We start from the raw sequence: 24,544 nt of genomic DNA on the forward strand, positions 1-24,544 counted from the left end.
ATCAATGTTCCAGAACACAGTGGTTTTCTACGTGTCTTACTCCACCGCATGGCTTTAACTGCTTTCCATCCGCAGCACTGCTGGGATCTGCTTTCCCAACCCAAACCTCTACACACCCCTCTCCCCAAGGAGCATCGGCACCCAGTGTAGGGCAGGCCGACAGAAGGGGCTAATGACACTTTTCTGGCTAGGGTCTCAACGGCTTCTGTCTCAGAGTAGCCGGAAGAAGCCAGAGTCAAGCCCTACCTCAGCCGTAATGGGAGGTGTGCCAAGGTTCTACAGAAAAGGAAGGCAACTTTAAACTTTAAATGAACTAACAGGGATGAGTCGCAAACCCTTGACTTGCTACCTCCAGTCATCTGTCACTGTACAGAATGCAGACTCCTCAAGCCCTCTCCTGAGAACCCTACTCAGCGGGTTCTGCCAGGCCTAGGTGCCAGCACTTTGACAGCGAATCTCTTCTGCACAGCGGGTACGCGCATAAACAAAGTCAGCTGATCTCTGCCTGGGGGGCAAGGACGGTCTCTTCAACAAATGGCGCCGGAACAACAGACAGTGTCTAGATGCAAAAAGATGAATCTAGACACAGTCCTGACTCCATTCACGAAGCCAAATTCACAATGGGTCACAAACCTGAATGGAAAGTGCAAAACTATAGAACTCTTAGGATGTGACTTAGGGAAAAACCTAGATGAGCTGCAGCGTGGTAACAAGCTTTTTAGATACACGGAAGACCTGATCTAGAAAAGAAATAATCAGCTGGACGTTGTTCAAATTAAAAACTTCGGCACCTGCAAATATCAGTAGTAAGAGAGTAAGAAAGCAAGCCACAGACTCAGAGGAAATATTTGCGAAAGACATGTCTGATAAAGGATTGCTGCACAAAATACATGAAGAATCCTTAAAGCAGTAAGAAAACAGGCACCTCACCGAAGAAGATAGACAGATGGCAAAGAAGCGTCTGAAAAGATGTTCCACATATGTCATCAGGGAAATGCAAATTAAAAACAACAAGATGCCACTACACACCTACTAGAATGGCCGAAGTCCAGAGCAGTGCCACCACCAAACCCAGGGAGGACAGGGAGCGAGCGACAGGAGTGCTCCTTTGCTGCTGGTAGGAATGCAAAATGCTACAGCCCCTTTGGGGCAGAATCTGGTAGTTTCTCACAAAACTACACATGCTCTTATCATACGACTGGCGATCCTGCTCCCTGGTATTTACCTAAAGGAGTTGAAAACTCCTGTCCACGTGAAACACGGTGCACAACTGTTCACAGCGGCTTTATTCATAATTGCCAAGACTCGGAAGCAACTAAGACGTCCTCCAGTAGGTGGACACACGAACTGGGTTGCCCCCAGACACAGGGATATTATTCAGCTTAAAAAAAAAAAAAAGAGGTCTCAAGCCAGGAAGCGACACGGAGGAAATGTAAACGCGTATTACTAAGTGAAATAAGCCAATCCACAAAGGCTGCCTGCAGAGGGCCCGACCACAGCGCCCTCTGGGGACCTCAGGAAGCATCAGCGGCGGCAGGGCTTGCGGAGGGAAAGGTGACCAGGCAGAGGACAGAGGAGCTTTAGGGCGATGAAAATACTCTGTACGAGGTTGTAAGGACGGACACGTGTCATTATACGTTTGTCCAAACCCACAGGATAGACGACACCAAGATGGTGCCTGAAGGTAAAGTAAGGACTGCGAGTGGCTAGGATGTTATCAAGGCAGGCCCATTAGTTGTGACAAATATACCACCCTGGGAGGGGGGGGCGTGCTGATAATGGGGGAGGCCATGAACTGCGGGGGGTAGAGGGTATATGCGAAATCTCCGTACCTTCCCCTCTGTTTTGTTGTAAACCTAAAAACTCTACAAAAATAAAGTCTTCAAAAATAAACCCCGGGGGTGCCTGGGTGGCTCAGTGGGTTAAAGCCTCTGCCTTCAGCTCGTCATGATCCCAGGGTCCTGGAATCGAGCCCCACATCGGGCTCTCTGCTCAGCAGGGGAGCCTGCTTCCCCCTCTCTCTCTCTGTCTGCCTCTCTGCCTAATTATGATCTCTCTTTGTCAAATAAATAAATAAAATCTTTAAAAAAAACCCAACAACAAAACAAACAAAAAAACAAACCCCCAAACTCAGATCTAATGTACTTACTCCTTCAAAGGCTATGAAAAGAAATATTTAAATACAGAAAATACAGGGTGCCTGGGTGGCTCAGCTGGTGAAGTGTCTGCCTTCAGCTCAGGTCATGACCCCAGGGTCCTGGGATTGAGCCCCGCATTAGAACAGGGAACCTGCTTGTCCCTCTGCCTGCCGCTCCCCCTGCTTGTGCTCTGTCTCTCAAATAAATAAATAAAATCTTTTTAAAAATACAGAAAATGCTCTCGTCCCTTAAGAGATGGTACATCGAGTTTTTCTCCTAGTTGTAGGCCCCTGTGGTTCATGAATGAATACAGTCTGAGAAACTAAGTTAGTGCCATGGCTAGTTTTTAGATCAGACAGGCCTGGAATGTTCTCCACCCACATCCAGAAACAGAAACTGAAGAAATTTATGACACTTTCGTTACATAACTTAAAAAAAATAACTAGGCAGAACATTAATTTTTTTCAACCAGTGAAAGGGACTTCTCTAATGGGCAATCATTAAGATTCCTTTTTCACTTTGGTACCTTGGGTGTTTCACATACTTTCATGGACCCCAGATAAGAAACTTAAAAAAAAATTTTTTTTTGTTGTAACATGGACAAAATAACAAAAGAGGAAATATTGGGTTTTGAAAAGACAACTTTTGGGGACTTCTTGCAAAATACGAGATAACAAACCAGAGCCAGAAGGCATTCAGGTGCTTCCTGTGAAGATTCAGACACTGAAATCCTCCACAGAATCACACTATAGACATAAGGAGGAAATGGCCAGATTTAAAGACAATTTCCCCATCTGAAGATGATTAATGTGGTAAGAAATTCCCTAAAATTCATTGGCAGAACTAGCCTGTAGCTCTGTTTTTTTTAAAGATTTTATTATTTATTTAAGAGGGAGAATGAGACAGAGAGAGAGAGAGAGAGAGCGAGCATGAGAAGAGGGAGGGTCAGAGGGGGAAGCAGACTGCCTACCAAGCAGGGAGCCCGATGCAGAACTTGATTCCAGGATTCCAGGATCATGACCTGAGCCGAAGGCAGTCGCTTAATCAACTGAGCCACCCAGGCGCCCTGTAGCTACTTTTTTTTTTTTTAATTTTATTTATGCTGAGAGAGATCACAAGCTGGGGAGAGAGGCAAAGGGAGAGAGGGAAAAGCAGACTCCCAGGTAAGCAGAGAGCTGGCTGGGGGCTCCATCCCAAGACCCTGGGATCGTGACCTGAGCTGAAGGCAGAGGCTTATTAACGACTGAGCCACCCAGGTGCCCCTAGTCTGGAGCTATTAAGGTCAGGCTCCTTTCAATGTCATACTAGCCCTGTAGAAACCACAAGTCATTGCCCTGGGACTTCAAAGTGACTCCAGTTTCTAACTGGGACACAGTCTCTGGCAGTTCGTTTGACGTGATTTAAACTGGTACCTAAACCTAAATCAGTTCCCAGTGCTTGATAATGAACGAGCCAAGCACCTGCCTTTCTTTTGTGGTTTTGATTGGAAAGGATCTCTCTAGGGGAGGCAGGGGTAGAGGAGGTAAGGACAAGCTGCTAATTCTTCCAAGTGGGGGAAGAAGCCACCAATGCGTACCGGCTGCATCTGCAAGGCAGTGGGGATGAATTAAAAAAAAAAAAAAAACATAGCTCTCATGCACTGATTGCTTACTCTGTGTTAGCAGCTGGCATAGCTCCGACCACTGTTCACCCAGTAACAGCCCTTACAACAACCTTAAGAGACAGCACTAACATCACTACACCCATTTAACGAATAATCTGTTAACAGAAAAAGCTGCAGGGTGCTGAGGGCAGAAGACTATAGAATCTGTAACTAGCACCATCCGAGGAGATTTTCTGGGATTGCAGACCGTTTGCTATCTGTGCTGTCCAAGGCAGGAGCCACTAGCTATGCGTGAAGGGGACTAGTAAGACCGTGCAATCGAAGTCTGCATTTGACTTAGGTTTAATTAATTTGAATTCGTATGTGAGTCGTCACAGGGTTGTCTGGCTTCTGTATTGGACAGCACAGGTTGTATATGCTACAGAAAGAGTCCACGCTGATGACCAATGCTGGGAACACGCAGGACAAGCAGTGGTGTCCCCGACACCCACACCCTGGGGCACCAGTGAACCACTCTCTTGCGATGGCTTCGTGAGCCACCTCCCACGGCTGCCAGTCATACCCACACAGAGGCATCATCTGAGGGCTGACAGCCAGCCCGAGCCCCATCTGCTCTCAGCTTTGGCAAGAGGCTGCATTGGCCCAGAGGAAGAGGGCTATTTCAACCCAGAGGAAGAAGAATTCTTGTTCCAATTGGTGGGTCCAATATTTTAATAATTTACTCACCCAGAGGAGGCAGGTTTCGCAATTGGCACGAAGACTTGTTTTGTGCTAGTGCGTGCCTCAAGGTACCTCCCTGTCTTTGGCACAGACGAACTCCAAGGACAGGGCCAGTGCTCACCTCCAGCACCACCCTGACTCCTGCACGGGTGGCCATGGACTGAGGGACGGTTTTCCTGCTTTTCCTTCCTTCCCCTGCTCCTTGTGCAGACACAGACTCTAAAGGTTTTTCCCTATGATTTTACCAACAACAATCCAGGGAAAGCAAGAGGAGCTGACAGCGTAATAAACACAGGGATGCTCCCAGCTTCTAAGACATCATAAGAGCCTGTACTGACAGCTCTCCCCGACCTCATCAGAGCCAGGCTACTCCTTTTAAGGCTTAGTTCTCTGGCCCTTTCTCTAGCAATTCTTCAGGGGAGTCCAACTGACTCGGTCCTTCTCTCTTTCTACTCCTGGACCATAATGCTCCTGAGTTGCTAACCCCTCCTAAGTCCTCACGCTAATCCCGAATGTTCTCTAAGCTCTGGATCCTACAGCGCATTTCAACCTTACTTCTGGAGCCCCTGCCATGTGTCAGGTGCCAAGGGTAACAAGACACAGCCTCTTCTCTCAAGGGAGATGGCAGCCTGGGGAGGGCCACTGCTGAGGAAACAGGAAGTGACGACACAATGTGCTGTGTACTATGACAGAGGAATGTGCAAGGTACGTGGGACATGATGGTCCAGCACGCATCAAGATTTGAGAGATAAAGGAAGGCATTCTGGGAGGGAAGTGATGTCTGAGCTGAGATGACAAAGCAGAGGCGTGCAGGTGAAAGGACGAGGTCTGCGCTGTGAGGGGACGTGGCATGCTGCCACCATTCCACTGAAGCATCTGTAGGGCCTGTTTGAGGAACTGAAAGCCACTGGGCGCGGGCTGGACGGTAGGATGCCAGAGGGTGGAGGAGCCTAGCAGGAGAAGGGGGAGGCTGGGGCCGGACCAGGCGGAAGGAGCCAGGTCAGAAAGGGCTTTTGTCCGTAGTGCTGAGGAGTTTGGACCTAATCCCAAAGCCACTGGGGAGCCACTGCGGGACTTTAATGAAAGGAGAAACAATTACCACAAGTGGACAAGTGAAACTACAAAACCTCAAATGAGAATTGTTTATCTTGGGGGAAAAAAACAGCCCTGGAGACGGAACCACACACAGTCTCCATGCTGGCGGGCCTCCCAGGAGGACTTGGTGGGGAGCACCCTGCGCAGCAGGGGAGGAGAGTGGGTGCGAAGCCTACAGGGCCCTGGCCAGCTGGTCCTACGACTCTGGGATCCGCAGAGTGCTTTGAGACACCCAAAATACGTCTCTTCACGTCATCGGGCAAAATGGACATTCCAGGAACCAAGGCCATGTTTATCCTCTAGTTTCGGAAGTCCTGCACATGGCCCTCCGCACCCCATTCTCTCAGAGGCAGTCTGAAGGAAGGACAGAAGGAGGGTCAAGGCCATGTGGAAAGTGCACTGCCGACGCAAGCTCTCCCGCTTCCCCAGCCTGGTATCACATGCCCCTTCCTCAGCGCTCTTCCCCAGGGCCCGCGCTCGGGGAACCCGTGTGTGCAGTCCACCCCCTTCATCCAAGCCCCCCAGCTGCACCCTGCTACCACCACCACACCCCCAAGCTCCACCTAGCTTCTAAAGAGAGTTTGTGCCTCTGCTTGCCATCATACACTGTTATTTTTATACAGATAACTGTTGGATGTGGTCTCTCCCCCTCTACATTTGAAACTTTATGAGCAAAGAGCCATGTCTCATAGCTCTGCTGCCTGTTCAGCGCTTTACCCGCAATGTGTGCCAAATAAAATTCAGTGAATTGAACTAATTAACCTGGTCCTTCCTTCCTTGCTCTGTGGCTAATAACTCCAGGCTTGAAACGAAAGGAAATGCTTGAAGATTAATTTAGAAATTTAACAAAATTTGTGGATATGCACACTGATCTCAGATACGTTATTATGTGGGGAGCTACTTTTTTTTTAATAGTTGTTTTCTCATCAGTTCCTTAATTTTTATTAATGTAGAGTTGACATACAATGTTATATTCATTTCAGGTGGGATGATACCATTTTCCTTTTTTAAAGGTAGATACCAATCACTCATACGTTGCTGGTGGGAATATAAAATGGCACAGTCACACTAGAAAATCGTTTGGCAGTTTTCTATAACACAAAATATGCAATTACCATGTGACCCAGCAATTGTACTCTTGGGCATTTCTTCCAGAGATATCAAAAGTTATGCTCACATAAAAACCTGCACAAGAGTATTTACAGCAGCTTTATTCATAGCTGCAAACAATTAGAAAGAACCAGGATATCCCCCAATGAATAAATGTTTAAACAAACTGGCACTTCCATACCATGGAACAAAAAAAAAAAAAAAAAAAAAAAAAGAAGAGATGAACTACTGATTGAACAACTTGGAGGGACCTCAAGGGTATTACGCACAGTTTTAAAAAAAAGCCTCAAACAGTTATATGCTATGTCTACTCTAGTAACATTCTTGAAATGACAAAAATATAGAGATGGAGAACAGATTAGTAATTGCCAGAGGTTAGAGACTTGGGGGAGGGGAAGGTGGAGGGGGTTGCCGAAGGGAGGAGGGTATGGGCATAAAATAGCAATTCAGGGGATCCTTGTGGTAAGGGAACTATCCTATATTTACACATGTGATACAATTACACAGAACTACACACATGCATACACATATCATACACACACACGAATGCATGTGACACTGGTGAAATCTGAGTAAGGTGGGTGGACTGGAACCACAGCAACTTTCTGGTTTTGATATCGCCTTCTAGTTATAGGCCATGTTACCTCTGGGAGAACCTGCACAAAGGGTACTCTGGGGTCTCCCAGTACATTTTTTGCAACATCCTGTGGATCTACACTTACACTTTTTTTAAAAGATATTTTTAGAAAGTAGACACCAAAAGCAGATGCATGTTCCACTGAAGCAAACTGCCCATCTTCTTGGGTTTGTAAAAAGAAGATGTGGCATATATACACAATGGAATACCACTCGGCCATAAAAAAATGAGCTCTTGCCATTTGCATCAACATGGATGGACCTAGAGGGTATTGTGCTAAGTGAAATAAGGCAGAGAAAGACAAATACCACAGGATTTCACTTCTATGTGGAATCTAAAAAACAAACATACTCTTAAATACAGAGAATAAACTGGTGGTTGCCAGAGGGGAGGGGGGTGGAGGGCGGATGAAACAGACGAAGGGAATTAAAAGGCACAAACTTCCAGGTATAAAATAAATAAGTCAGGGAGATGAAAAGCACAGCATAGGCAATAGAGTCAGTAATATTGTAATAACGTGGCATGGTGACAGGTGACAACTGTACTGAGCCCTGAGTAATGGAAAGAATTGTTGAGATCACTATGTCGTATACCTGAAACGAACATACATTGTATGTCAATTTATACCTCAATTAAAAATAATGATAAATAGGGGCATCTGGGTGGCTCAGTTTGGTTAAGCATCCGACTCTTGGTTTCGGCTCAGGTCATGATCTCGGGGTGGTGAGATCGAGCCCCAAGTCGGGCTCCATGCTCAGCGGGGAGTCTACTGGAGATTGTCTCTCTCCCTCTGCCGCCCCTCCCTGCCCCCGCCCCCATGTGTTTGTGCTCTCAATCTCAAAATGAGTAAAGAAAATCTTAAAAACAAAAACAAAAACAAAAAACAATAAAGCCCCCAAAACCAGGCTGTTCTTTTCTCGGTTTCGGTTTTCAAGTAGGTTGGATCCCAGCGTGCCCCAAACCATCATGACCCGTCCTTTCCCCGCACGTCTCCCGCACACACTCACCAGTAGTAGAGGGTATAGTTGGTGTCGGGACTTGCATTCCTCCCAGGGAGCCAAGTACACTTCATGTAGCTCAGGTTGTGCCAGACACATTGTAGCTCAGTCACAGCGGACTCGGGATCACCTAGAAAACCCAGCCGAGGATTTAGGATGCTTCTTGCCCTGTCAGACCAACCCGCCAAACCCTCTGGGGCACGAGGGATGGTGAGAGTGCTTTTCTAGAAAGCCAAAGCCTGATCTCTCACCCCATTTTACCCAGAAGGCACCCAGGATGGGGCACCTGGGTGGCTCAGTGGGTTAAGCCTCTACCTTCAGCTCTGGTCATGATCTCAGGGTCCCGGGATCGAGCCCTGCATCGGGGTCTCTGCTCAGCGGGGAGCCTGCTTCCCCCTCTCTCTACCTGCCTCTCTGCCTACTTGTGATCTCTCTATCAGATAAATAAATAAAGGGGCGCCTGGGTGGCTCAGTGGGTTAAGCCTCTGCCTTCAGCTCAGGTCATGATCGAGCCCCACATCTGGCTCTCTGCTCAGCAGGGAGCCTGCTTCCTCCTCTCTCTCTCTCTCTCTCTGCCTGCCTCTCTGCCTACTTGTGATCTCTGTCTGTCAAATAAATAAATAAATAAAAATCTTTAAAAATAAATAAATAAATAAAAATCTTACCAAAAAAAAAGGGCACCCAGAATGGAGAAAACCCAAACCTAACTTGTTATAATTTTCTTTCTCACCTCCAGATCCCCAAAAAAATATCTTTTCTATCACTGAGGGACCCTAACTTTGTATTCCTAACTGGAAAGAGCGTTTCAAGGTCAAATCATATTTCCATGGCAGGAAACGAGTACAGCATTCCTACATGAATGTGGAAACACAAGCAACCCATATCTCTACCTGTCTTTAAAGAAAACAAGTCTACTGAGATAAAATTTACCTTCCTGTCTTTTGACCGATACTAACACAGCTTGTTTTAAAGACAAAACATTCCTCCTGAAGCAATCTGGGGGGAAGTGAGCATTAATATAACTCCTGGTAGCTGTTGACTGTGTGGTAGGACTTTGGGAGCTGTACAATTGTTATCATCTGAAGTCTCTACTGTTATAAAGCCTTCTGAGTTAAGGCATTATGTTGGGATTCAGGAAGGGGTATTGTCCAGAGACATCCTCAACCATTTTACTGTTGTACTACAAGTTAGGCTTTTCAGATTATTTATTGAACTTCTAAAGAAATGAGAGTAGGGGAGGTAAGTTGTTTTAAACCAGGCTCCCAGCCTCGTGGCAACACTGAATTCTATAATTTTACAAACGAGACTTCATATACTTTTGATCTGTGCAACACAGGTAGAAGGAAGGGCCTGGAGAACAGGCCACATAGTGCTGAGGTTTGGAACTGGGAGAGATGGGACCCCTCCAAACACGGGGTGAACTGGGATTCATAGATGAGATGTACCCAGCATTTACTCTTTGCCGGGTGCTATTCTAAGCACCTCACACATACTGACTTCCGTAATCCTTTCAATAGTCCTGGGAGGCAGGAACTATCATCAACCCCATTTTACAGATGAGGAAAGTAAAGTGGGTGAGGGCTAAGTCATCTGCTAAAGGTCATGCAGCTGTTCACTGGCAGAGCTGAGACTCTCGGACATCTGGGCTCCAGGAGCCCTACCCTTCACCAGGATAAGCTCCTCCCTGCAAGCAGCCCAAGTGCCAGAAGGAACTAGGTGTCAGGCGGGAAGAGGGGGGGCAATGAAATGACTAACCTGACCGTGTGAAAGCTTTCCCCGAGGCTTGTCCTGAACTGGAGCTAGGCTAGCAAGCCCATTTTCCTTTCAAAACATCTTTCCCCAACTATATCTTGCATATCAAGCTAATCTTTCTATCAAATGAGGAAGACAGTACTTTGGGTTTCTTTAAGGCACTGGACCTGTAATCTGAAAGCCTAGAGCAACCCACTTGGTTCCCTTCTTCCTCATGAAATGGATCAGGGTGATAATCCATGCCTTGCTCGCTTCACAAGATAAGCTTCCGAAGCTCAACTTAGGGGAGGGTGTATATGTGTGTATATTACATGCCAAATTATAACATGCTATAGAACTCTGAGGCACAGTTATTCAAGTCCTGAGCACCTCGAAGGCAGGGACGTCCTCGTATTTATCACCTAATATACATGTGCCTAGAACTAATCAGACTCAGCAAATATTTGAAAACTGAATGAATTAACGAACACCAAACATAAACATATGGATAATTTGCGTTTATCCCCCAAAATACCAACAAACAGTGCTTTCGGTTGTTACCTTCCGGGGGCGGGGTGCACTTCTCCACCAAAATGCTAGGATTGTCACTTTCACTGGTGCTGCACTGGGACCCCACTTGCAGACAAATCCTCTCATTCAGGGGTATTTCTTTGGAACGATGGGTTTCAGGAGCAATTTTCTAAGGTTAGGAAATTGTAAAAAGGCATTGCTCTAGCAAACATACAGCAATACACGTAGGTAATAAAACATTAGCATGTTCAAATGTGTTTTAAAAAAGAAAAAAAGGAAGGTTATCAGATGGCATAGGTCAGTGACTATCAACCCATGGTGATTTTGCTCTCCCCGCTCCCCCCATCCTGGGGAACATGCTGGGTTGTCACAACTTAGGAGGGCACTGCCACTGGCCTGTAGTACGTAGAGGCCAAGGATGCTGCTGAACATGGCTCGGTGCCCAGGAGAGCTTTGCCTCCCCCCACAGCAAAGAATCATCTCGCGCCAAATGTCAGTGGTACCACCGTTGAGAAACCCCAGGAGAGAGAAAAGACAAATTCCCACATTTTAAATGTATAAACATCATGACATTTGCCTATAAACCTACCATGCTCACGCATCAACTGTCTAAAATTTTAAAGGTAACACGATAAGATTATCAAAACTCAATTCCTAGGGGTGCCTGGGTGGCGCAGTCAGTTAAGCGTCCAACTCTTGGTTTCGGCTCAGGTTGTGATCTTAGGGTCATGAGATCGAGCCTGGAATTGGGCTCTGCGCTCAGCACAGAGCCTGCTTGGGTTTCTCTCTCCCTCTCCCTTTGCCCATCCTCCCTACGCTCCCTCTCTCTCTCTAAAAATGAATAAATAAATCTTTTTTTAAAAATTCACTTCCTAACTAGATGCAGTATATTATCAAGATCAAGGTACAAACTGCTTTAAGAATCCAGTAATCTTGGGGCGCCTGGGTGGCTCAGCGGGTTAAAGCCTCTGCCTTCAGCTCAGGTCATGATCCCAGGGTCCTGGGATCGAGCCCCACATCAGGCTCTCTGCTCAGCAGGGAGCCTGCATCCTCCTCTCTCTGACTGCCTCTCTGCCTACTTGTAATCTCTGTCAAATAAATAAATAAAATCTTTAAAAAAAGAAAAAAGAAAAAGAAATGAGAAGGGTTAGAAAAATTAAAAAAAAAAAAAAAGAATCCAGTAATCCTGGTCACCTGTGAGGACAGAAAGGAAAGGAGGGCCTGAGGGACCAAAGAGAGAGTTTTCATTAAACATCTTTCTGTAGTGTTTGACCCTTCTGACTCCCTCGCACAAGCATAGAGATTTCAAGGGATGCTACATGCACTGAGTACACCACACCCTTACTCTGTAAATAAAGTAGATGGGCTTGTGGAGCTACAGAAAGCGGTCTTCTAGAGAGCATACAGATGTAAGTCACAAATCTGGGCATTACGATTCAGAATAATGAGATTAGAGAGCTGTTAAGGAAATTAACATCTCCCAAGCTGAAAAGAGTTGGAATAATTAAGAATGAAGCTGCTTTTAATCAGAGCTCCAAGGAGCTTCCTGTTTTGCAATGGTTTCTGACTCAAATTGGAGGCAGCATTTCCTTTTAGATACGTGCTGATGGCCTTGAAGTGGAAAATTTGTCAAATTTACTTCTATCTGCCCCCCTAAGGAGCTACTCGGCCATTTCCCACGCCTGCGGCCAGCTGAGCATGAAGGCAGCTGTGACATACCCCCAAACCCAAGAAGTAAGGGTACCCTCGGACAGACAGCTAGCAGACCAACAACTAATGAATCATAACAAAGACACACAAAAAAATCAAGTTAGAGAAACTGAATAGCTCTTAGGCCCAAGCAAGACAGCACTCTGAAAAGGGAGCCAGCTGGTCAGCCCTGAAGAAAAGACAAAGAAAGGTATGTACGTGAGCAGACTCCTGGCAGGGAGTAAAGAGGAGGATTTGGCCCCATGGACACTGAGTTACTTCTGTCCCGGCAAAGCTGTGCCCACCTTCAGTGAGACCTCTAGCTATTCTTAGCCAAGTGCATTTTCACAACTAATTTCTGATTCCTTCACAGGAAACCTACTTATCGTTTGGCTTTCTACATAGTTGCTGCCTACAGGGAAGGAACACACCAGTTATGCCAACAGAAAGCTTTCTAGAATGTTTTTTCACTGTGATCGTTCTCATGCCAGATTAAGGAATTGGCCCTTGAGAGATGAATGTGTGCTGGGGAAATGAGGGTTCTCAGCCTGTGAAAGTGAAGACCAGCCCCAGGATCACGGTAACGGTGGCACGAAAGTTCCAAGTGCAAATTTCACCAAGATCACAATTTTACCAAGCCTGAGTCCTATATACCTCGAAAGGAGCCACCCTGACTCAAGGATCCTTGATAATTCCTGTTTGGAAGATAATTCCTGTCTGTCCTTTGAATAAACCAGGCGGAACATGTATGGTTAAATGCCATAAATCAGAATTATCATGGGAAAAACCCCAGTTCTCTTAGTATATTAGATATTGTTCCAGTGAGAAGGCTGAGGAATTTTATTAAGCAAAGATTTTTATTATAATCGAATTTTTTAAGTTAAAAAAATACTTAAGTACTTAATCTGAACCTTGTCCTTGAGGGCATATAAATAGCAACTCAGGAAAGAGACCATAGGGAGAAAAACAAAGTAATTTTTAAAAATCTCTTTCAGGGGCGCCTGGGTGGCTGAGTTGGTTAAGCGTCTGCCTTCGGCTCAGGTCATGATCTCAGAGTCCTGGGATGGAGCCTCGCACTGGGCTCCCTGCTCAGCGGGGAGCCTGCTTCTCCCTCTCCCTTTGCCACTCCCCTTGCTTGTGCTCTCTTTCTCTCTCTCAAATAAATAAAAATCTTTAAAAAAAAATCTCTTTCAAAGTTTAAGGTAAATAATATTAAGTTGGCATGAAAAAAGTAGAAACCCCAGTTGTCAATGATCACCAAGGGTAGCACATCTCTATCAGACAAGAAACTAAATCCCTCCCCTCGGATCCCAAGGAGGTTGTGTGGAGGCTCCCACGTGACTTTCGGAGGCGGTGACTCACTCCCCTGGTAGCTGCTGTAGGACAACATTCCACTCCACCCCTTGGGGAATCTGGGCTTATTTGAAAATTTATCAAAAACCAAGGCCAGCATCCTGAACTGGACCCTCCCCTCAGGACCAATGTGCGTTTGGCTGGATCACACCTTTCCCAATTCCAGATTCCTTTCTCAGTAGAAAAAGAGCGTGGGCCTCAGCTTCTGCCCCTCTGGATGACTGGATGGAACAACAGCTTTGTAATTTATTCACCTAGTGAGACTTGCTATCTCTGGGTGATGAAAGAGATCTAATCTGTCGCCAAAGCACATAAATCAACATTCTTTTAACAACAGCAAGCCGAGAAAACAAAAACAAAAACAAAACTTGAGGCCAGATCCTCCTTCTACTTGCCAGACTGGGAAACTAGTAGATACTGCTAAAACAATGGTGGAGGGCAGCCACTTGAAACTGAGCTTGTATTCTTAGAAAAATCATCTGTGAAGCCCCAGCTCCTGTGTTAATGATCCTCCAGTCTGAAGACTGAAAACAACCTCAAGGGTTTATCTCACTTAGCAACTCAGGATCTTTAGACAGTCACCTAAGCCCCCCAACATGTACAAACTATGCCAAACCCGCTCCTTCAATATGCTTCAAAGGCATATGCGCCCCAGTTCTGTCTGACGATGCTAATGCTTTGTCTGAAGGATAGAGAGGGGAGAGGGAGATCACTCCTGCCGTTCACTGCCAGCCTCAGGGTTACAAACTTCAAAAGGTTGGTTGGCCAGGAAATCTCCCATCACTGCTTACAAGGGATAATCCATGTTCACCAGGAGGGCAGCAGCCATCACTACGGCCATCAACACCGTCACATGGCTGGAATATAAAGGAGCAGGCCTTAGGCAGAGGTCACCCTTTGTGGTCTCCATCTGGTCTCTTCAGTGGCAAAATGGAAGGTCATATTAGGTTGAACCATATGACCTAAAGAAGCAACAATTTCATGTGATTCAACCTAACAATAATAGTAAAAGCTGACGATGATTGAATGTTGACGTGGTGTCAGGTACATGACGAACACCATCTCCTTGAACACATGCACCACTCACATGAAGTAGGTCCTACCCCAGCATTTCACAAACAAGGAAATGAAGGCTCAGAGAGGTTAAGTGACTTGCTCAGGGTCACACGCCTCCGAAAGGGGAAGAGACAAATGTTCAAACCCAATGCTGTCTAATTCCATTGCCTCCTAAAGTCACTTTCAACTCTAAATGTCTGTGTCTTGGGGTGCCTGGGTGGCTCAGTGGGTTAAAGCTTCTGCCTTCAGCTCAGGTCATGATCTCAGAGTCCTGGGATTGAGCCCCACATCGGGCTCTCTGCTCAGCAGGGAGCCTGCTTCCTCCTCTCTCTCTGCCTGCCTCTCTGCCTACTTGTAATCTCCGTCTGTCAAACAAATAAATAAAATCTTAAAAATAAATAAATAAATGAATGTCTGTGTCTACACTGCGGAATGAGCCCTGTTTCTAGGCTAGACCACCACCATGTCTCCCCGATCGATCCTCAGGTGTGTACAGCTGGCTAGTGAATATGGACCTGTTAGGAAACAAAGGTGACCTCTCCTCAGTTTCAACCAGATACTTAGGCGAAGCACTTAAAGGTCTTTCCTGGAATTTCTCAAGGCTGAACTAGGAAAGTTGCCACCAAGAATCCAAATGCCTACAGCCTCTCTTTAGGAATAAGAGGAAGCCAACAGTTTAAAAAGGGGAACTCAATTCCTGAAAGTATTACAGTCTTCTGCACTGAGAGCATCTCTTTTCTTGTTTGTTTGCTTTTTTTTTTTAAGATCTTATTTACTTCTTTGACAGAGAGAGGGAGAGAAATCACAGGTGGGGGTGGGGAAGCAGGCTCCCTGCTGAGCAGACAGCCCGACTCGGGACTCGATCCCAGGACCCTGAGATCATGACCTGAGCCAAAGGCAGAGGCTTTAACCCACTGAGCCACCCAGGCACCCGTTTGCTTTTTTTTAATTGACGTATAGTTGACCGATAACGTGATAGTCATTTCCAGTGTACAACATAGTGATTCCATATTTACATACCTTACTCAGTGATCCCCACAGTAAGTCTAGTTACCATCTGTCACCACACAGTTATTATGAAATTATTGGCTATATTCCCTATGCTGTACTTTTCATCTCCATGACTTAAAATTTATTTTAAAACTGAAAGTCTGTATGCCTTAATTCCCTTCACGTACTTCACCCATTCCCCCCATCCCCGGCAACCATCAGTTTGTTCTCCATATCTATGAATCTGTTTCTGTTTGATTTTGTTTCTTTTATTTTTTTGACTCCACAAGAGTGCAATCATATGGTATTTGTCTCTGGTTCCAACCACAGTGTCGCAAGTGGCCACATTTCGTTCTTTTTTGTAGCTGAGTAATATTATATATCTATACATATATCTCCCACAACTTTATCCATTCATCTATCAATGGACACTTAGATTGCTGCTTCTATCCCTTAGCTATTACAAATCGGCCACTGGGGGCGCCTGGGTGGCTCAGAGGGTTTAGCCTCTGCCTTCGGCTCGGGTCATGATCTCAGGGTCTTAGGATCGAGCCCCGCATCTGGCTCTCTGCTCAGCGGGGAGCCTGTTCCCCCCTCTCTCTGCCTGCCTCTCTGCCTACTTGTGATCTCTCTGTGTCAAATAAATAAATAAAATCTTTAAAAAAAAAAACAAATCGGCCACTGTAAATGATGCTGCAATACACAAAGGGCTTCATGTATCTTTTTGAATGAGTGTTTTCATTTTCTTCACGTATATACCCAGAAGTGAAATTGCTAGATCATACGGCAGTTCTATTTTTAATTTTTTGAGGAACCTCCATTACTGTTTTCCATAGTGGCTATACCAATTTACATTCCCAACAATAGTGCAAGAGGGTTCCCTTGTCTCCACATCCTTGCCAACACTTAAGATTTCTTGTCCTTTTTTTTTTTTTAAAGATTTTGTTATTAAATAATCTCTACAGCCAATGTGGGGCTCAAACTTACAACCCCGAGATCAAGAGTTGCATGCGCCACTGACTGAGCCAGCCAGATGCCCTGATATTTTTCGTCTTTTTGATACTAGCCATCCTGACCTAGTAGATATTGCTAGGTGATTTGTCTAATTGTGTTTTTGATTTGTATTTCCCCAACGGTGAGTGATATTAAGCATCTTTTCACATGTCTGTTGGCCATCTGTACGCCTTCTCTGGAAAAAAGTCTATTTGGGTTTAGAGAACCTCCTTTAAAATGCAAATACTTCTGGGGCGCCTGGGTGGCTCAGCTGGTTAAACGGCTGACTCTTGATTTTGGCTCAGGTAATGATCTTAGGGTCCTGGGACTGAGGCCCCTGTTTGTCCATGCTCACTGGGGAGTCTGCTTGAGGATTCTCTCTCCCTCTCCCTCTACCCATCCCCACTGCACTCACTCTATAAAATAAATAAATAAATCTTTACAAAAATAAGTAAAATGCAAAGGTACTTCTGAGTAGCCTCAATTCTTCATCAGTGAACACCTGAGCTATAATGAGCACTGCAGCAGGAAAGGGGCACAAATGGCAGATTAGCAAGTTTCCCTCCAAAGGAAGAACTTTTTCCATCCTCAATTTATTAAGCTTTCACATGTTATTTGTCATGTCCCAGGAAGCCAGGGAAGTGAGTAGAGCCATACTTTACACAGCAGGAAACTAAGGCTCCGAGAGGTTAGGTAACTTGCCCAGGCCACACAGACAGCTGAGTGGTCCACCAACGAGAACCCAGTTCTGACTCTCCGTGCCACCAAGCTGCATGAACCTGATTCACGGAGCCAAAGCCCTGTCACTAATATCAATTTCTCATTCAGCCTCATGATTCTGGATGAATTCAACCCCAAATGTCCCTGACCTCCCCCCTCACTGAAAGGAGGCATAAAGATATAAAACAATTTTGGACAGATGATCTGATGCTTTGAAGAAGCTGTCGAAGAGAAGGGGCTGCAAGCTGATTAGGCCTGAGCGAAAATTCCGTTGAATAAGACTATCATAAAGAATCTACAAAAAAAAAAAAAAAAGAATCTGAAATGATCCAATCCTGTTAAGAAAAATTCACTTGCGCCAGCTGTCCACATCTGACTGGGAAGGCTGAACGTTCCCCTCATTTTTCGTCGGGTATCGGGAAACCTAGTCAACCCTATCTGCCCCGGACGTCTTACTTTCTCACTTGCCATGTGGCCATTCACTCTGGCGTTTGCATGGTTCTTGCATATCTGTGCGCATGTCGTTAGCAAGACAGTGAACGTGTGGTCTGCATACAAGGCGACAGGCAGGAACACGGGAACACATTTTCACATAATTGTTTGTTGAGTGCCTAGTGGATAAAAGATATCTGGCATTTCCTAACAGAGTAATCTCATTGCATTTGATTATCAGATAATGAGCAAATATTTTCAAATGTTCAAGTGCTCAGCTTTTTTTTTTTCCAACAGTCTTTTCATAGTCATTTTCCCAGGTAAAATTGGGACCCAAAACAAAATTCCCACTTTGAAGTAAGATTAGAATTCCGTTTATTCTTGGCTCCAGTTCATGGTGTTCACTTTACCTCATCAGTAGAATACGTTCTAGAACACTCACCTTATCCTGCTTGTTGTCAAAGTGACTAAAATACCATAAGGTGCAATTCGGGCTGGCTCCTTCAGGAGGATCCCATGTCCATATGACCGTGCAGAGGTTTTCAACAGAAACACTCAAATTCGTCACAGGTGGCTGGGTTTCTGCTCAAATCAAGCACAAGAAATAAATTTATCAACATCAGCCAGCATTTTCAGTAGGCCATGAAAGCCATTCCTCCCAGTCCTGGATGCCAAGAAGAATAAAACAACAGCTAGAATTTATTGAGCCAGGCACTGTTCTAAGTACTTTCCCCACTAATCCACTGGCTCGTCACAACCGTCTTGTGAGATAGAACTATCAGCTCATCTTAAAGATGACGTGACCGAGGACAAGAACACTGAGTCACTTGCCCCACGTCTCATAGATCATAAATGGCAGAGCCAGGATACATATCCAGAAAGTGTGCCTCCAAGGCCACATTCTTTTTTTTTTTTAAGATTTTTTTTTTTTTTTTTGACAGGGAGACACAGTGAGAGAGGGAACACAAGTAGGGGAAGTGGGAGAAGAAGAAGCAGGCTTCCCGCTGAGCAGGGAGCCCACTGCGGGGTTTGATCCCAGGACCCTGGGATCATGACCCGAGCCGAAGGCAGATGTGCAACGACTGAGCCACCCAGGTGCCCCGAAAGGCCATATTCTTAACTACCTGCTAGAGTGTGGACAAAGGGAAGAGTATGGTCTTAAATTTCCCTTTCCCTCCTGCAGGAGTTTGGGGTTCCCTATGCCTGGGATCGACACCTCACTCAACACAACCACTTCAATCTCCACAGCTCCATGGGCAAGTTCAAGCAGCACATCTTTCATCGTGCTTGCTAACATGACCTGGTTAACTGCTGTTATAACTTTTCCAAAGAAGTACTGAGGAAGATTTAATAGTTCTTGTTGCTCCCCTGAGGTCTGACACTACACAGCTGGGACTGTAGCTTTGACTAATCTGAAGAGGGAAGAGAGGGGGAGAAACTGAACCAGTGTCTTAAAAATGTGTTTCATTTGGAGAAAACCCACCACTGCCTCTACCAAAATATTTAGTGAACCTATTATTTTGGACCAGCTCTATCATCAATGAAAGGAGTTTTAATGCTTCTGCCAAAAACAGGGAAAGGCACAGAGCAGGGGTTGGGGGAATGAAACATCATTTCAAACTTTGCCAACAGCCCCGGTGACCAGGACTACCAGAATCGTCCCCCAGAAACTGGATGAGGACCGTACAGGGGCTCTCTGTCCTATCTTGGCAAATTCTCTGTAAATTGAAAATTATTCCAAAATGAAGTTTATTAAACTAGTTAAAAAAGAAAAACCAATCCCTCCAAATAGTCCAACGTTGCAAATGTAATCATTAGGAATTACTTACGGGCCATAGTTGTCTTAATTTGTCAACCCGCACAGTTGTATCTGATACTCTGTGCTACCACTCTGGAGGGCACTGGGCCTCTCACATAATCCGTAACTACTTATACCATTACCTTCCTCTTTTTTTTTTTTTTTTTTTCATTTTTAACAGGACAAAAAATGCCTTTTATCCCCAAACAGGAGCCCCACAGGCATTATGTAGTTGGCATTTCCCCAAAGGTCAGTTGTATTCATAGTAGCCTGCAAAGGCCCTGGACTCTCCATACTCATTCCCTCTTTCCCGACTCTTCCCCCATTAGTTTTTCCACAAGGCTGACCAAAGGCCCAACTGTGGGGAGGAGCAGAAAATTCCTACTGCACTGCACCAGAGCCCAGCTCTTATCTGGAAGCCCCCGCGGCTCAGGCAGCAGGGCTCAGGCAACAGGGCTAACGCGAGGATTCGAAGTGATGACTGGTGAGTACAGCTACTCCATTTTGGTCTTTCTAACATCACATGGATGAAACTTTTGAAGACAAATCATTCGTCAACTACAGAGCCCTTAATAAAACCTTTGTGCCGGGGCAGCTGGGTGGCTCAGTCGGCTGAGAGCCAGACTCGGTTTCAGCTCGGGTCGTGATTTCAGGGTCGTGAGATCGAGCCCCGTCTTGGGCTCCCCGCTCAGCATGGAGTCTGCTGGAGATTCTCTCTCCCTCTCTCTCTGCCCTTCCCTCCCACCCCCTCCCTTTCTCTGTCTCTCTCAAATAAATCTTAAAATAAACAAATAAATACATAAACAATAAAAAAATAAAAATTTTGTTCCTCCTGAAGACTATAATCTACTTTAGCCTTATCGGCCTTATTCTGCACTTTCCAGAAACAGAGTGCGGCAAACTTGCTGACGCTCTACCTTCCCATCCCTGCACAAAAATTAAAGCCCTGATTAAAAAAAAATACTACCTATTTATGGTTCACATAAATCACACTTCAATTTTCAAGGCAACTTATAAAATCTACTTTTTAACTTCAATATTTTGCCAGAACAATGGCCCACATGATTCCTAATCTCTCCAGTGGGTTTATTTTTCTCCATCTGTTCTGAAGTGTCTTTTAGTTAAATCTTATAATTGGTTTGCATTTTTAGGCTACTTGTGGCTAACTGCCATCGTTTTTTTCCGCCTAATGGGCCCTTCCATTTCCCTTGAGATTTTTCTACTTCTTATACTTTAAAATACACTCACACACGAGCGCGCACACAGACACACACATCCGGAAAGTTAAAATATAGTCTCCAAAGTTTAGATATATATGAATACGTGTGTATATATGTATGACACACTGAGATATGTACATACAAAAGTAGTGACTGTACTTCTAAAGATCTCTGACAGTTCCTCAGGTGTAAGACATAATATAATCTCAGTACAGTGCAGGACTAAGAGCATGGACTCTGGAGCCCGACAGCCCGAGTTCCTGTCCCAGCTCTGCTATGTAGTAGGTTGCAAGTTACTTAACCTCCTCTCTCTGCTCTAGCTTCCTTAGGTACAACACAAGCATGAAAATAATAACCCATCAGAAAAGGGTCATTGTGAGGATGAAATGAGTCAATACAGATAAAATGCCCCGAACAGTGCCTGGGCCGGAGCGAGTACTATGTCAATGTTAGCTATCTACTTTCTTTTTTTTTTTTTTTTAAAGATTTTATTTATTTATTTGACAGAGAGAGATCACAAGTAGACGGAGAGGCAGGCAGAGAGAGAGAGAGAGGGAAGCAGGCTCCCCGCTGAGCAGAGAGCCCGATGTGGGACTCGATCCCAGGACCCTGAGATCACGACCTGAGCCGAAGGCAGCGGCTTAACCCACTGAGCCACCCAGGCGCCCCAAGCTATCTACTTTCTTTTTGAAGAAACAAAACAGCTCTCAACAGTTGCTTTGGTTGTCTGTGAAATGGACCCGTCTGTGGGACAGAACAAGTCAGACATCGAATTTCAACTACTTCTTTTTAAAGGTTGATCATTGCCTTCAGAAAGGGGAATGGGCAGGCAGGAGGGACTCAAGTGGGTCACCCCTCCCCCCGCCCCCGACTCAACTTCAGACCTGGAGTGAGTCTGTACAGTTACCTAGCATAGCATCCCATTCTACTTAGGACACAGACCGTGCTCTTTCTAATAAGGCGTGTTGCTGAGCGATTCGTTTTTGCTCTCTCCTATTCCATCCCAGGAGCTGGCAGAGGCATGCCTATTCCCGGAAAAGTTAAGGAAATCACAGTCATAAATGAGTCACCGCCTCCTTCCCTTACATCTAGTCAGTCATCAATGTCTATCCCTTTCTTCTTGTAAAGACTCTCTTAATCATTCCAACCACACCAGCATGCTCTGCTGGGCCCCGTGAGGCAGGCTGACACCAGTTAAATCACAGCCCCGGACAGGAGGCATTCATAACACATCCGTCTAGGGGACATCTTCAACCCTAGAGCCCCGTGTAGCTTTATACTCCAGCGATTACTGTCACCCGGGCGAGTCTCCATGCTTGCTTCTCCTCCGCTGTCATTTCCCCCACACTGTGCCCCGTTCAGGCCCTTCATGGGCAAACGAAACTCTTCTGCCTGGACTGACTTTGCCAACGCACCCTCCTGCCCAGCCAGGCTGCTCGTTGCCCACAGAGGGAGCAAGACCCTCTCCCCCACACTCCTGCGTCTAGGCTCCTGCTGGTCTCCCCCACCTAGGAAGAACTTCTCCACCCACTCAGATTCCCCCCCATCCTGAAGGTCTAGCTCAAGTTTTTACCACTTCCATGCAATTGCCAGCCCTCACAGATCTCCCTCTTCCGGATGCCTACAGTGCTTAGGGTTTGAACCATATGCCATGGCAATTATAAAGCGAGTCTCCGGGGCGCCTGGGTGGCTCAGTGGGTTAAGCCGCTGCCTTCGGCTCAGGTCATGATCCCAGGTCCTGGGTTCGAGCCCCACATCGGGCTTTCTGCTCAGCAGGGAGCCTGCTTCCCCATCTCTCTCTGCCTGCCTCTCTGCCTACTTGTGATTTCTCTCTGTCAAATAAATAAATAAAATCTTTAAAAAAAAAAATAAAGCGAGTCTCCAATACACAATCAATCACTTCATAACCGATGACCTTATACAACCGTTCAGGGTTTCCAACCAGTCCTGCCCTGCAGCTCTGGGAGGTGCTCAGCTCCTCTCCCAGCCAAGGACCCCCCCTCCCTTCGACAGAGGGAGGCACTGAATACCATGGTCAAGAGCGTGACCTCTGGAGTCAGACCACGTACCCCACGAGACCTGGAGCAAGGCTCTGAAGCTCACCATGCCTCAGCTACCTCATGTACAAAGTGGGGACTCACAGCAGTGCCCACAGCATAGGTTTTGTGTAAAGATGAAATGAAACAACGTAAGCAGAAAAACTCAGAACACTGCCCTGCACAGAGTATCTTAAACAGTATATAAATGCTAGTTGTGGTTATTAACGCATGGCACCACATGGCCCAGCAGCCTGAAGAGACTAAACAAAGCCAGTAACCGAATCATATTTATGAACACTGAGAAGCTTAGAGCTAGGAAGGGCCCTCAGAATTTACGGATCAGAAAACTGCCACGTGAGCACGGGGAAATGATCAGCCCAGAGCCCCACAGCTGGGAAATGTCAGAGCATGAAAACTTAAGTCCCGTTTTGTTTTGTTTTTCCTTCACCACATCTCCTTGCGAGTCTCTCAGTATTTCTAATGGGAAAAGAGCTTCTGTATTCTAAGTTACCAAGTTTGCAATGAACCGCTGAGACAAAATGTGATTAAGTGGGGGTGGTAGAGGATGATCTAGAAGGCCAGCTGTTGTTTCAGGTGTGTATGTGGGGGAGTCTGTAGGAGGGAAGGTGTTGCTGCAGGACGGTGAAAATCAGGACCCTAATGAGTGGGGTGACCCTCAACCAGTCCCTTCCTTTCTCTGGACTGAGCTTCCACATATGGTTATAAGACTCCGATCCCCACCCCCACCTGAACTGGAGGCAGGTGGAGGGGGGCAGCAAGGGTTAGGCTGAACCCTCTAAGGTTCTCCAAGAACCCCCAGAGCCTGGCTCAGGACTAAACAACACAAATGCTTGAATAATTATTAACTGGAAACCTCAAACCTGCCTGTGGCCTCCACTCTAAATGCCACCTTTCAGTAAAGGCTTCCCGCTTCACCCTATTTATAATGGCAAACCCCTTCTCCGCTTCGTTTTTCTTGATTGTACTTGGCGCCATCTGACATACCTGATATTTTACTTCCCGCCTCCCCCCGCCCCCGGAGGCCTCTGCCAATAGCACAGAAGCCGTATAGGGCAGGGGCTTCGTCTGCGGCACTCACCCCCCCCTCCCATCCTCAGCCCCTAGAACACCACCTGGCACAGAGCGGACTGCATTCGTTTTGTTGACTGAATCAATAGAGGGCATCGAGATTGCCCAATCAGCATTTCAACTTGGGTTTCAAAGCACCACGCACTGGTGAAAAGGCAATAGGCAAACTGTGGGTGTTTGTGTCAATATGGTAATAAAAGCTCTCTAATTTGGAGCTGCTATTGTCACCCAACGTGACCAGGCCACTGGAGTAGGGAGCTGTCCGGGAGGAAGTCATTCTACTCTTCCCGGCCGAACTCTGCCCGGTTGATTAATGAAAAGTTGCCGCACAGGGTAAGGGGTACACACGAACCCGCGGGAGTACCCTGGCAACTTTCCTGTAAACCGACAATTATTTCCAAATATAAGGGTCATTAAAGAAACAAGGCGTGCACCCGGATGCTGCTCCGGGTTTCCAACGGATTTCTCAAAATCCAGAGGAAGCCGTAGCCCTCACGTCCCTTATTCTCCGAGGACCGGGATCTTCTGGAGCTCCTTTCAACTCCACCCCCGCCCTCGACCGGCGGGGTCCCGGGCAAGGAGCCCCGGGGCGATTCCCCGCT

The 24,544-nt window shown here is 46.1% G+C and overlaps 1 protein-coding gene across 1 annotated transcript in view; it reads right to left on the minus strand.

The window, feature by feature from the left end:
• Positions 1-24,544, minus strand: part of IL13RA1 (interleukin 13 receptor subunit alpha 1) — a 56,753-nt gene that overhangs the window by 31,525 nt on the left and 684 nt on the right. Inside the window, exons 2-4 of the mRNA XM_047715296.1 lie at positions 18,239-18,378; positions 10,594-10,732; positions 8,311-8,431 (exon numbers count right to left, since the gene is read on the minus strand). Of these exons, the coding sequence (XP_047571252.1) occupies positions 8,311-8,431; positions 10,594-10,732; positions 18,239-18,378 (400 nt within the window). The remainder of the gene's footprint in view (positions 1-8,310; positions 8,432-10,593; positions 10,733-18,238; positions 18,379-24,544) is intronic.

This window comes from Lutra lutra, chromosome X, assembly GCF_902655055.1.
Source record: "Lutra lutra chromosome X, mLutLut1.2, whole genome shotgun sequence".
NCBI lineage: Eukaryota > Metazoa > Chordata > Mammalia > Carnivora > Mustelidae > Lutra > Lutra lutra.